This window comes from Diaphorina citri, unplaced genomic scaffold, assembly GCF_000475195.1.
Source record: "Diaphorina citri unplaced genomic scaffold, Diaci psyllid genome assembly version 1.1 scaffold1317, whole genome shotgun sequence".
NCBI lineage: Eukaryota > Metazoa > Arthropoda > Insecta > Hemiptera > Psyllidae > Diaphorina > Diaphorina citri.
In genome coordinates, this window is record NW_007378746.1 from 1 (window position 1) to 14,183 (window position 14,183).

At 39.2% G+C, this 14,183-nt stretch overlaps 1 protein-coding gene across 1 annotated transcript; it reads left to right on the forward strand.

Annotated features, from left to right (window-relative positions):
* The first annotated feature begins 9,336 nt into the window (after positions 1-9,336).
* Positions 9,337-13,410, forward strand: LOC103515308 (leptin receptor overlapping transcript-like 1). Its single transcript, XM_008480249.3, has 4 exons — positions 9,337-9,534; positions 11,506-11,583; positions 12,140-12,338; positions 13,117-13,410. The coding sequence occupies exons 2-4, from the start codon at positions 11,540-11,542 to the stop codon at positions 13,228-13,230; spliced, it is 357 nt and encodes a 118-aa protein (XP_008478471.1). The 5' UTR covers positions 9,337-9,534; positions 11,506-11,539; the 3' UTR covers positions 13,231-13,410.
* Positions 13,411-14,183: the final 773 nt, after the last annotated feature.

Here is a 14,183-nt window from a genome sequence, read left to right on the forward strand (position 1 = left end):
TGTATTATTTGATAGTGGGTGGGTGGAAGAGCTCACGTAAGTGAGAACCCTGCCACTTAAAATAAAGCCCTAAAAAAAAGGTACATTTGCACCTATCTGTTGACACAAGGGTTAAGCCACCTACATACATATTATCTAGTATACCTACATAATTATGTATGAAGAGGTTTCAACCTTTCAGAAAATCCATCAACTTCTCTCCAAGAAAAAGTGTCCCTATTAAGAAATCATAAACAAACTTTATACAGGGTGTCCCTAGACGTTAGCTTTCAACTTGGGCTCTTTAAATGAGAGGAAGAAAAAACGAGTTTTAGACTCTACGGTAATTGCACCCTGTACACATGACATATAGAACAGCTTTTCTGAACTTTTATCAACTCAATGAAAAAAGAAAGTGGTGGAAAAGAAGAAGAACTCAAAAATGAAAAGAAGAAAAAGAGAGAAGAAGGAGGACTCAGAAGAGAAAGAATGGGAAGGAAGAAAGAGGGAGAGAGAGGAAGAAAAATGAGAAAGGGAGAGAGGAAGAAGCGAAGGAAGAGGAGAAGGAGATCAAAAATGAAAAGAAGAAAAAGAGGGAAGAAGGAGGACTCAGAAGAGAAAGAATGGGAAGGAAGAAAGAGGGAGAGAGAGGAAGAAATATGAGAAAGGGAGAGAGGAAGAAGCGAAGGAAGAGGAGAAGGAGAAGAAGGAGTGAAACATGAGAAGAAGAAAAAGCGATGGGAGAGGAAGAATGGGCGAGGGAGGGAAAGAAAACGGAATAGAGAAGAGAAGGGGAGGAGGAAGCAAAAGAGAAGAGGGTGAAGGAAAGACAAGAGGAGAGAGCGAAGGAAAGACAAGCGAAGGAGGGAAAGAAAAATTAAAGAGGAGGGAGGGTGAAGGAAGAAGAAAGGAGAGGAAGAACGGACAAAGACGGAGGGGAAGTGAAAAATGAAATAGAGGAGAAAAGGACAAGGAAGTAAAAGAGGAGAAGGAAGAAGGGGAGGAAGAACGGATGAAGAAGGAGGGGAAGTGAAAAATGAAAAGGAGGACAAGAGGAGAGAGCGAAGGAAAGACAAGCGAAGGAGGGAAAGAAAAATTAAAGAGGAGGGAGGGTGAAGGAAGAAGAAGAAAGGAGACGAAGCACGGACAAAGACGGAGGGGAAGTGAAAAATGAAATAGAGAAGAGAAGGACAAGGAAGTAAAAGAGGAGAAGGAAGAAGGGGAGGAAGAACGGACGAAGACGGAGGGGAAGTGAAAAATGAAAAAGAGGGTAAAAAAGGAGGGTAAAGTAATGGGTGAGGGAGGGAAATCTTTTATCAACTTTCTTCTCAAAGCAAAGACTCAAGCAATCTCGTCACTAAAGTGAGGAAGGAAGCGAAAGAGGAAAATGAGAAAAATAAGTCTGCCTTGTGATCTAAGTGCGTAGCTAAGTTATGTAAGTATACCTAGGTATGTACATAGGACATAAGTACACATATTACATAATGGGTATTTGAGTGAAAGAAACAAGGTCTGGGTTTTTGAATTCTTTCTCTCTTCTCTCAAAGCAAAGACTCAAGCAATCTCGTCACTAAAGTTTAAGAGGAAGGAAGCGAAAGAGGAAAATAAGTCTGCCTTGTGATGTATGTAAGTGCGTAGGTAAGTTATGTAAGTATACCTAGGTGGGAAATCTTTCTTTCTCTCTTCTCTCAAAGCAAAGACTCAAGCAATCTCGTCACTAAAGTTTAAGAGGAAGGAAGCGAAAGAGGAAAGTCTGCCTTGTGATCTAAGTGCGTAGGTAAGTTATGTAAGTATACCTAGGCATGTACATAGGGCGTAAGTACATATATTACATAATGGGTATTTGAGTGAAAGAAGCAAGGTCTAGGTTTTTGAATTCTTTCTCTTTTCTCTCAAAGACCCAAGCAATCTCGTCACTAAAGTTTAAGAGGAAGGAAAAGAGAGAGAAAAATAAGTCTGCCTTGTGATCTAAGTGCGTAGGTAAGTTCATAGCTATACAAATGAGCATAGGACAAATAGGACATATTTACATATTACATAAATCGGTATTTGAATGAACGAAGTAAATTTTGAATTTTTGAATGACCAAACGAAATGAGTTTTGAATTCTTCCTTCAGACTTGTAACTTGTAAGAGTAATGAATTTAACGCCAGCCTAGGAGCCTAGTTAGCTTAGTTGGTAGTGAAAGAGAAAAATAAGAAGAAAGGAGAGAAAGAACGGAAAAATAAGAATTTTCTCTTTCGTCTGCCTTGTAAGCGCTAGGCCGCGGGTTCGATTCCCGCCCGGATCAACTTCTCTCCAAGAAAAAGTGTCCCTATTAAGAAATCATAAACAAACTTTATACAGGGTCTCCCTAGGGCCTAGACGTTAGCTATCAAGTATCAACTTAAGCTCTTTAAACGAGAGGGAGACAAAACGAGTTTTAGACTCTACGGCAATTGCACCCTGTACACATGACATAAAAACTTGCTGCTGAAATTCGTCTGAAAGAGCTTTTGTACGATAAAATAGGGACCTAAATTGACGAAAATTACGGGGGGAAATTTTAATGGAAAGGGAGAAAACAATCTCAGACCGCTGAACTTCGTCTGTTTGAAAGAGCTTTCGTACAATATTTCCGACTCGAAGAGGGGAACTAAAATTCATCAGATCTTTCGTACGATAATATCCAAACCTTCGTACGATATTACGTCCAGTACGGATTTCGTCCAGTACGGAGAAATATAATAAAAGGGAAAAATCTCAAACTTGCTGCTGAAATTCGTCTGAAAGAGCTTTTGTACGATAAAATAGGGACCTAAATTGACGAAAATTACGGGGGGAAATTTTAATAGAAAGGGAGAAAACAATCTCAGACCGCCGAACTTCGCCGTTTGAAAGAGCGTACAGTATTTCCGACTCTATTGTATAAAAGGGAAAAAACTGAAACTTGCTGCTTGCTGCTGAAATTCGTCTGAAAAAGCTTTTGTACGATAAAATAGGGACCTAAATTGACGAAAATTACGGGGGGAAATTTTAATAGAAAGGGAAAAAAACAATCTCAGACCGCCGAACTTTGCCGTTTGAAAGAGCGTACAGTATTTCCGACTCTATTGTATAAAGGGAACATAAATGACAGGACCAATGCGACGTCCGATCACGAACGGACCAAGCCACTTCTTATCGAGGTTTGCGTTGTAGTGATTGGCTGCGGATGAAAGCTTGAAATTGAGACGCATCACCAGGTCACCAGGATTGTATTGAACATCTCGCCGACGCGAACTTGCTGCTTGCTGCTGAAATTCGTCTGAAAGAGCTTTTGTACGATAAAATAGGGACCTAAATTGACGAAAATTACGTGGGAAAATTTCAATAGAAAGGGAGAAAACAATCTCAGACCACCGAACTTTGCCGTTTGAAAGAGCTTTCGTACAATATTTCCGACTCGAAGAGGGGAAAAAACTGAAATTTGCTGCTAAAACTCATCAGATCTTTCGTACGATAATATCCAAACCTTCGTACAATATTTCGTCCAGTACGGATCCTGTGTGAGAAATGTAATAAAAGGGAAAAATCTCAAACTTGCTGCTGAAATTCGTCTGAAAGAGCTTTTGTACGATAAAATAGGGACCTAAATTGACGAAAATTACGTGGGAAAATTTTAATAGAAAGGGAGAAAACAATGTCAGACCGCCGAACTTCGCCGTTTGAAAGAGCTTTCGTACAATATTTCCGACTCGAAGAGGGGAAAAAACTGAAATTTGCTGCTAAAACTAATCAGTTCTTTCGTACGATAATATCCAAACCTTCGTACGATATTTCGTCCAGTACGGATCCTGTGTGAGAAATGTAATAAAAGGGAAAAATCTCAAACTTGCTGCTGAAATTCGTCTGGAAGCTTTCGTACGACAATATCCAAACTTTCGTATACCATATTTTCGAGCTTTCGTACGATATTTCATTCTGTACGGTCCTGTGTGAGAGGAACTGATCTCGTACGACAATATCCAAACTTTCGTATACCGTATTTTCGAGCTTTCGTACGATATTTCATTCTGTACGGTCCTGTGTGAGAGGAACTTTTTTTTTTAATGGATAAAATCCGCCCCGGGCGGGAATCGAACCCGCGGCCTAGCGCTTACAAGGCAGACGCACTACCAACTAAGCTAAATAGGCTGGCTGTGAGAGGAACTGAATAACTTACTGATGTAATAAAACGGGAAAAAATCTCAAACTTGCTGCTGAAATTCATCTGAGAAAACTTTTGTGCGATAATACTCATACCTAAATTTTCGTACGAGATAATACCTAAATTTTCGTACGAGAATACCTACGTTTTCGTGCGATAGTACCCAATTTTTGGTACAATAAATTCCAAACTTTCGTGCGGTAATTTCTAGATTTGATACGATATTTTCGAGTTGTAGGTACGAGTAGAGGAGAAAGATAGAGCTTCGAAAATAACAACATCGGCCGAAAAATGTCGAAAACGAGAAACAAGGATCAAGAGAAAAAGCGGATAGAGAGGGGATGAGAAAGTGAAGCAAAGGAGGGAGAAGAGGAGAAGAAGGGCTAGGGGAAAGGAGACGGAGGATAGGGGGAGAGGGAAGGAGGTAGAGAAGAACGAGAGGGGAAGGGTGGAAAGGATGAGAAGGAGCTAAAAGAGGAGAGGGAGAGAAGAGAATAAACGGAAGGCGCGGTTAAGAAAGGATGGGTCAGGGAAATAGCGCGAGAAGAAGGAAGAAAAAGAAGGAAGGAGGGAGAGAGTGAAACAGGGGGAAAAGAGATCAAATTTGAGAAAATTGAGGGAAATGGTGTAACCGGCGTGAAATTGTATTCCAAGATGTCAGGAGAGTGAGGGACGAAAGAGAAAGGGGAAAACAGACACAAGTAAGAAAAGAAGGAGGAAGGGAGAGCAATCGAAAGAGGAAGAAAAGGCAAGGAAACAGGGGGAGGGAGAGAATAGAAGAGGAAGATAGAGAAGAAAGAAAGACAAATACAAGGGGGATAGGTAGGAAAAGAAGGAGTAAAAAGAAGAAGAAAGGAGAGAGAGAGAGAGAAGGAGGAGAAGAAGAAGACAAGGAGAAGGAAGAAGTAAAAGAAGGAGGAGGAAGACAAGAAGAAGGAGGAGTAGGAGGAAGAAGGACGAGGAAGAGAGCAACAGTGTAAAAAACAGGAGCAGTGAGAGGGAAAGATAGAGAACGAGAGAGAGGGGGAGAGAAAGAGATAGAGGGAGGAAGGAAAGAAAAAGAGAGAGAAAGAGGAAGAGAGAGAAGGGAAAAAAGATTTGAGTTAAGGAAAAAAAAACACATAAAATGCAATGAAAATGAAAGAAAGATGAGAGATAAAAAGGGATTGAGCGAGAGAGAAATGGGAGGGATCGAGAGAAAGAGAGAGATAGAGAGCGAGAGAGACACAGAGAGAGATAGAGAGCGAGAGAGAGACACACACAGAGAGAGAGAACGAGAGAAAGTTTGACGAGGACAGAGCGAGTAGGTAGTAGATAAACAATTGAAATACAGGGTGTATCGAAGAAACAATATCCCTCAATCTCTTATTTTAGCAATAATTTTTTTTCCTCTAACAATCACACTAGTCCATCCTGTATCCAAAGTGGGTAGGAATTTGAGATGAGAGGGAGAGAAAGGATAAAGCGAAAGTGGGAGGGAAAGAACATAAAATATCCCACAATCATTTTATTTTACCAAAATTCCCTCTCGTAATAGTCCATCCTGTATACAAAGTGGGTAGGAATTTTAGAAGAGAGGGGAGAAGACAGATAAAAGGGAGAGTGGGAGGGAAGGAACATAAAATATCCCTCAATCTCCTATTCTATCAAAAAACTCTCCCTTTAAAATCACAGTACATATAGTCCACACTGTATTCAAAGTGGGTAGGAATTTGAGACGAGAGGGAAGGAAAAGGGATAAAAAGGGAGAGTGGGAGGGAGGGAACATAAAATATCCCTCAATCGATGCGTGCCCTGCTATGCGCCCTGTGTAGCAGACCTACGCATCACCGAGGGAAACTCATATTTCACCTCACGGAAGAGAAGGAAGGAGGGGGAATAAAACGGAGGGAGAGAAAAGTGAAAGAGGGAGATTGAAGCGGAGAAGAAATAGGAGAGAACGAAGGAGGGAGGAGAGGAGGGACGAAGGAGAAGAGGCAGAATGAAGTGAGAGAGGGAGAGGATATGAGAAGAGGAAGAGAAAGAAGGATAACGGATAGTAGAATGAAGAAGAGGAGGCGAGAAGACAGGGAGGTTATTTTTTTCGAGGGAAGGAAGAGGAAACGATTGGTCCTGTGATAGAAAGAAGAGAGGGAGGAAGAGAAGTGGTTAGCGTGGCCGTGGTGGACTTCGGTTTTGGATAGCGGGTTCGGATTGGTAGGAGATAGGAGGTTCGACTCTAAGTCGAGTCTTTTTGCTTTCTATTACTAAAGTAGGTATAGCAAAGATAAAGGTACTAGTTTTTGAGACAGAAAAGAGGCGCCCCCAGAAAAAAAAAAATACCCCCCCCTTTTTTTTTTTTTTTTTTTTTTTTTTTTTTTTTTTTTTTTTATAGCGACTGTCTACAATCCCCGCAAATCCCAAAATTAAGATTTGCGAGGAGCAATGCACGACAGTCAATATGTGCGTAAGGTTTTGAGTGAGAGGCTGATCAGTTTTTCTTCACATGAAAAATAAAAAATATCACGCTGAAAATACCAGTTTACCATGAATCAGTCAATCAGTCAAGTTTATATCCCTCAATCGATGCGTGCCCTGCTATGCGCCCTGTGTAGCAGGCCTACGCATCACCGAGGGAAACTCATATTTCACCTCACCGAAGAGAAGGAAGGAGGGGGAATAAAGCGGAGGGAGAGAAAAGTGAAAGAGGGAGATTGAAGCGGAGAAGGAATAGGAGAGAACGAAGGAGGGAGGAGAGGAGGGACGAAGGAGAAGAGGCAGAATGAAGTGAGAGAGGGAGAGGATATGAGAAGAGGAAGAGAAAGAAGGATAACGGATAGTAGAATGAAGAAGAGGAGGCGAGAAGAGAGGGAGGAAGAGATTAGGTTAGCGTGGTGGACTTCGGTTTTGGATAGGGGGTTCGGATTGGTAGGAGGTAACGGGTTCGACACCAAGTCGAGTCTTTTTACTTTCTATTACCGAGTCTTTTTACTTTCTATTACCGAGTCTTTTTACTTTCTATTACTAAAGTATAGTACTTTCTATTACCGAGTCTTTTTACTTTCTATTACCGAGTCTTTTTACTTTCTATTACCGAGTCTTTTTACTTTCTATTACCGAGTCTTTTTACTTTCTATTACCGAGTCTTTTTACTTTCTATTACCGAGTCTTTTTACTTTCTATTACCGAGTCTTTTTACTTTCTATTACCGAGTCTTTTTACTTTCTATTACCGAGTCTTTTTACTTTCTATTACCGAGTCTTTTTACTTTCTATTACTAAAGTATAGTGAAGATAAAGGTAGGTACTAGGGTTTTTTTTTTTTTAATAGCGACTGTCTACACCAGTGTTTCTTAATTAGTTTGGCCCGCGGAACCCTTTTCAAAAGGTGAACATATTTACGGAACCCTGAACTTTCAAGATTGCATCCCCCCACCCCCACCCCACCCCCTTATTATAAAAATACAACAAATTTTTTGTAAAAAAAAAAGCTGTGTAAGATGAAATACCTAGTCTAAGATGGTCGTTTGATAAAGGCATACACATAGGCAAGAAAATCAACATCCTAGCATTTGCCGACGATATCGTCATAATAACAGAAACAATAGAAGACCTTAAACTACTAACAAAAGTGCTGCTTGAAGAAACAAGCAAAGTGGGTTTAAAAATCAATGAAACCAAAACAAAAGCAATGCACCTTAAAAGGAACAAACATGATGATTTCAGGGAGCTAAAAGTTGAGAATTATACATTCGAACGAGTATCCACCTTTAAGTACCTAGGCACAACACTATCAGAAGAAAACCTAGAAGATATGGAAATCCAAATAAGACTCGTCAACGCTAATAAGAGCATGCATGCATGCAAGAAACTACTATCCTCTAAACTTCTATCCCACTGCTCCAAAAAAAGACTCTACAAAACGATAATAAGACCTGTATTGATGTATGGCTCAGAAAACTGGATAGTGACAAAAAGAACAGAAAGGAAATTAGTAACTTTTGAGAATAAAATTCTAAGGAAAATATATGGACCAACATGTGAAAACGGCCAGTGGCGAATCAAGCACAATAGAGAAATAAGGGACCTCTATAATGAACCTGATGTTGTGGGGGAAATCAAAAGTGGGAGGTTACGATGGGCAGGCCACGTCCAAAGAAGAGAAGAAGACTCAAACATCAGAAGTATATGGGAACACCAACCAGCGGCCGAGAGGAAGACCGAAGAACAGATGGAAGGACCAAGTCAGAAAGGACATGACTATCCTCAATCTCACAACCGAGGACTCTTTCAACCGGGCTCTATGGAGGCAAAAAGTTGGCGAGGCCAAATACCTACTAGGGTATGCGTGGCCATGGATGTAAGTGTGTGTGACTGTCTACACTCCCCGCAAATCACAAAATTAAGATTTGCGAGGGGCAATGCACGACAGTCAATATGTGCGTAAGGTTTTGAGTGAGAGGCTGATCAGTTTTTGTTCACTTGAAAAATAAATATCACGTTGAAAATACCAGTTTACCATGAAGTCAAGTTTAAGAATTCCAGCAAGAAAAAGTAGAAGACACAGAAAAGAGGCGCGAGAGAGAAGGAGATGGAAAAAGGGAGAGGAACAATAAAAAGAAAGGGGGGGAGAGAGACAGAGAAAGAACCGGAAAGAGATACCTACTTATAAAGAGCAAGAGAGAGAAAAGAAGCAATTCAGATTTCAGACCGTATTTAGAGAGATAATGACTTTCAATGACACAATAAGATAGAGTGAGAGCGAGAGAGAGAGAGTGAGAGATAAAAAAGAAAAAGAGGGAGAGAGAAGGGAAAGGAGAGAGAAAGAAAGAAAGAGAGGGAAGGAGGGATTTAGTGAAAAAACACGTTTTGAGGTCCCTAGAGCCTAAATCCAAAGTTTCAGCCATTGGTCCGTGTGTCTGTCCTTCTGTCTGTCTGGTAAACAAAATATCTCAAGAACGGTGAGAGCTAGAGACTTGAAATTTGGCATGCAGCTGTCAAATGTGAGGATGCGGCACGAATCTTTTGGTTAAGATCGGTACAACGCTTGGCGGCATTTCCGTCGCATTTTGGCGGTTTTAGGTGTAATTCAATAATATCTCGGGAACGGTATGAGCTAGAGACTTGAAATTTGGTATGCAGTCCACAAATGTGACAAGGATGCAACACAAACCGTTTGGTTAATAACATAGCAATGCGTTGAAAAATAAACAAAAGATCAAAACAAATTAACAAAAGGAAGTTTCTGATTTTGTGATTTTCTGAATTTTTGAACGAAATTTAAAAGAGAAAAACTACTGTTTTAGAAGGAAAAGCTGCGTTTTCTGTCCCAAATAGTCGATTTGAAAGTTCCAGTTGTTTTACTGTTCCTTGTGATAGGAATAAAACGACCATGGCTGGAATGCGAGGTGAGTTACCTATCTATGAGAAGTACCTCTTGGAATCTACCTCCATGACTAATCTGAACAGAAACAACCACTTTTGACTCTCTATTCTATCAAGTACTTGTAGATTTCCCAATTAAAGTCCTTAATTACCCTTCCTGCCCCGTCCTTTGACTGTCCCCTGTCTCTCTTTCTCCGACCGAGGTATATTCTAATTTTTTTTTTTCTTTCTGACCAAGGACCAATGGGATGAAGAAAAAGAGAGGAAAACAGGGTACATATATTGTATTCTAATTACCGACCTCCATGACTAATCTGAACAGAAACAACCACTTTTGACTCTCTATTCTATCAAGTACTTGTAGATTTCCCAATTAAAGTCCTTAATCACCCTTCCTGCCCCGTCCTTTGACTGTCCCCTGTTTCTCTTTCTCCGACCGAGGTATATTCTAATTTTTTTTTCTTTCTGACCAAGGACCAATGGGATGAAGAAAGAGAGAGGAAAACAGGGTACATATATTGTATTCTAATTACCATCTGTACTTCTCCAAACTCTATTATCTTCCTGACACTGTCTTGTGATTCAGATCATGATAAGTTTAGATTAGTCTGAACTTGGTTGGAGTATGAAAAGAGTTCAAACTCAAAGTTCAATGAGTGAAAGAAGGGTAATTATGCAGAAGTCATGTCCGTGGAAAAGAGAAGCTCCTTTTTGTATTTAACCTAACCCTATAATAACACTAATCACTGCTCTAGTTGTGAAAACTCCTTCTTGCATTAGGTTACTCGTTGTTTGTCCACATAGAAGCTTGGAGGGTGGTCGAGGTTGGGCTGTGGATAGTTCTTGTCCCCGGGTAAGACCAGGGGCTTGTTCGTGTACACTTTGATAGCACCGTGTTTTTCCCAAGTCTGAAAGTAACACCAATGTGTACTTTAGCAGGAGATCTTATCCTAAAGTTTTTATTTTTTAAGAAGTTTGATAGATGGAATTGTAACTGCCAAGGTATTATCATACCAAAGTCAAAGAGGAGGAAGCCATCTGCTCTGAGAACAAATATTATCCCATCCGGATAAAATCTGCCCAAAGTGGGAATTGAACCCATGGCCTAGTGCTTAATAGGCAGATGTGCTACCAACCAACCTACCTAGGCTGGCTTAAAGGGCTTTGAAACCAAGCCTTGAGAGAGCTTAGTCTGGCTGGGGGACTTTAAACAGGGAATATACCAGCTTGAATTTCCCTTGCTAAAGAAAGAGCAAAGTTTGAGTGCAAAAGCAGTCACCCTAAAAGAAGAGGCTGATTCTTCTTCTAAAAAGAAGAAGAATCAGCCCCAACTAGGGTGACTGCTTTTAGAAGTCATGTCCGTGGAAAAGAGAAGCTCCTTTTTGTATTTAACCTAACCCTATAATAACACTAATCACTGCTCTAGTTGTGAAAACTTCTTCTTGCGTTTAACCTAACCCTATAATAACACTGGTCACTGCTTGTTTGTGCCAGTTCCTTTGGTAGCAATATTCCATGGACGTGACTTCTGCACAAGTACCGAAAGAAGTTCATTGTTTAATGAATAATGGATGAATAATTCTATATCTCTCTAAATTATACTCCTATCAATATTAAACAGAGCTTTTCCCTAATACTTTCCATTTTCTTCTCTTCTGTTTCATGTTATGTTATCATGATGGAATTTTACCCTGGGGCTGTCTTCATCATATCTCTCTAAATTATACTCCTATCAATATTAAACAGAGCTTTTCCCTAACACTTTCCATTGTCTTCTCTTCTGTTTCATGTTATGTCATCATGATGGAATTTTACCCTGGGGCTGTCTTCATTAGCGTAAGTATATTTCATCTTCTCCAAGTCAATAATCAATGCTAGAAAGAGAACAATTTAGATTTCAATTGTTTTGTAGACAATAAATGAAAGCTACAAGACCCATGCCCACAAAGAAAAGAAAAAACTAATTTTCACTTCTTTTCTATTTAATTTTACAGATTGGTTGGATTGGCATTCGCTGGATCAATTGGAATGACTGTCTTGGTCATTGCTTGTGTGATGCCAGGAAATTACAAGTAAGTCAAAGTCAAAATTACTTATTTCTAACAGTAGGTTGCTGGTGGAAGCTCTCTTCATAATGGTAAGTCCTTTGATTTCATTTTTTGACTCGGGTGCTGAGTGTTCCTTGTTAAAATTAAGTATAGTGGACCAATTTTCTGGTCCAGTTTTTGAGACTCCTATGTAGCTTGATAAAAAAAAAAAAAAAAAAAAAAGGGGCCCCAATTGGTCAAATGATTCCAAAATTTAATATAAACCAAATGAAAAATTGTGGTGTTGAATCTTGGAAATGACTTACTTCAATAAACTTGACATTTTCTATTCTAATTTGTACTTTTATAGTTTATAATCTATTCTATTTTTTTCCAATTTCTTCAAAAAAAAAAAAAAAAAAAAAAAAAAAATGCTATGGGGCCCCAATTGGTCAAATGATTCGAAAATTTAATATAAACCAAATGAAAAATTGTGGTGTTGAAACTTGGAAATGACTTGCTTCAATAAACTTGACATTTTCTATTCTAATTTGTACTTTTATAGTTTATAATCTATTCTATTTTTTTCTAATTTCTTCAGAGCCTGGTATCCACTATCGGTCATCTTGTTCTACATTCTGGCACCTCTCCCAACCATGCTATGGAAACGTTACACGGCCACCACTGGATCGTCAGATTTACACGTCCGAGATTTGGCCATCTTCATCACAATGGGCATTGTAGTCAGCTCGTTTGGCCTCCCGTTAATAATGAGTCGAGCCCCTGTGCTTGAACCACTGGTAAGATTTTTTAAATAGGTTTAGAGGGAACTGTAACTGCCTTATCATCCTAATGGCAAAAATTTATACTCATCTTTCAACTGCTAATATTTCAACGGGTTTGCACATTTGTAGAAGTGCAAAGGTCATCCTAATTGTAAAGAGACAGAAAACAATACCTAGGAGAAAGCTAGCCATTCTGAAAACGAACCTTATCTGTTTAGAATGAAATTCATCCTGGGTGAGAATTGAACCTATAAATTTTAAATTTTCTTCAGCTTTAATTTACATTCTACAAGTTAAAGTAAACGAAATTGTGCCAGCTTAGTAGTTAGCTTGGAGAATAAGTTAGTACTTATGGGGTAGATGTGCTACCCTCTGAGACTAAGCTAACTAAGCTGGCACAATTTTGTTTACTTTGACTCGTAGAATCTAAATTAGGATAAAATCCATCCTGGGTGAGAATTGAACCTATAAATTTCAATTTTTCTTCAGCTTTAATTTACATTCTGCAAGTTAAAGTAAACGAAATTGTGCCAGCTTAGTTAACTTGAGAATAAGTTAGTACTTATGGGGTAGATGTGCTACCCTCTAAGACTAAGCTAACTAAGCTGGCACAATTTTGTTTACTTTGACTCGTAGAATGTAAATAAAAGCTGAAGAAAAACCTAAATCCATCACATTTACTAACTCTTGTCCATTGTTTTCAGATTGGTCTCGGCACATGCTACCTCACAATGATTGCTAATCTTATCGTGTAAATCCATCCCATTTACTAACTCTTGTCCATTGTTTTCAGATTGGTCTTGGCACATGCTACCTCACAATGATTGCTAATCTTATTGTGTACTCAACCTATGTTGGATTCTTTATGACGCTGTATTCGGAAGAGAGTGACTATAGCATGTGGTAGAAACTCCCTGTATGAAACTACACTCGGGTAAAAAGATTTGGGACAACCCTGTATAGATTGTGTATTGTAAAGCTTACACCAGAAACATTTGTTTGTGAACAGTTGTGCAAATGTTGCTATTTTGCTAAACAAATGTGTGAAATTTCGACCCAGGTGGGAATTAAATCCGCGTCCTCGCACTTACAAGGCAGGTACACTAAGCTAACTAGGCTGCAAAAAAATACCTTTAGGCAATATTTGTTCCACAGTATACCTGAGATGTGTGGGAGGTGAAGTCGGAGCCACATCATCCCTGGCCCCCAAAATTGGTCCTCTAGGTTTGGTAAGTTCTTTATTTATCTATTTGGAAAAAGAGATTTGAGGCAGGTGCCATTTGAAATGTCCACCAGGCCTTAAAAAAAGGAACTACTGGGAAAAAATTAAATTTGGTAGATCAAACTATGGGGGAAAAATACCTGTAAATCTTTTGCCTATTCATTTCGTTACAATCCATTCAATATTGTCCAACTAAAACAAAACAAGATTTCTATGATGAGAGTTTATACTGCCCCAGTCTGACAACCATGTGAAGATTGGAAAGTTATTCAGACCTGAGAAATCTTACATGGTTAAATCAACAATTTACCTATAATAACTATTCTATTGAGATATACAATATACATACTTATCAATGCTTTTCAAATATGTGATTTTTCCTTCAAATGCAATGAATGAATGGAGCATGATTTCTATCGAGTTGATTTCTTTATTCCAAACATTTTTCTTTCCAGCAAGAAGTAATCTTGTCTAGTTAGGATAAAGTTTGTCCTTGATGGTAATCAAACCCGCAGCCTAGTGCTTACAAGTTTACATGGCAGGCAAGCATGCTATCCTTAAACCTGACCAGGTTGACATATGTAGCTTAACCCACTGTTGAGAAAAAGTCTGAAACAAAGAGGATGGCCAAAGTCAGA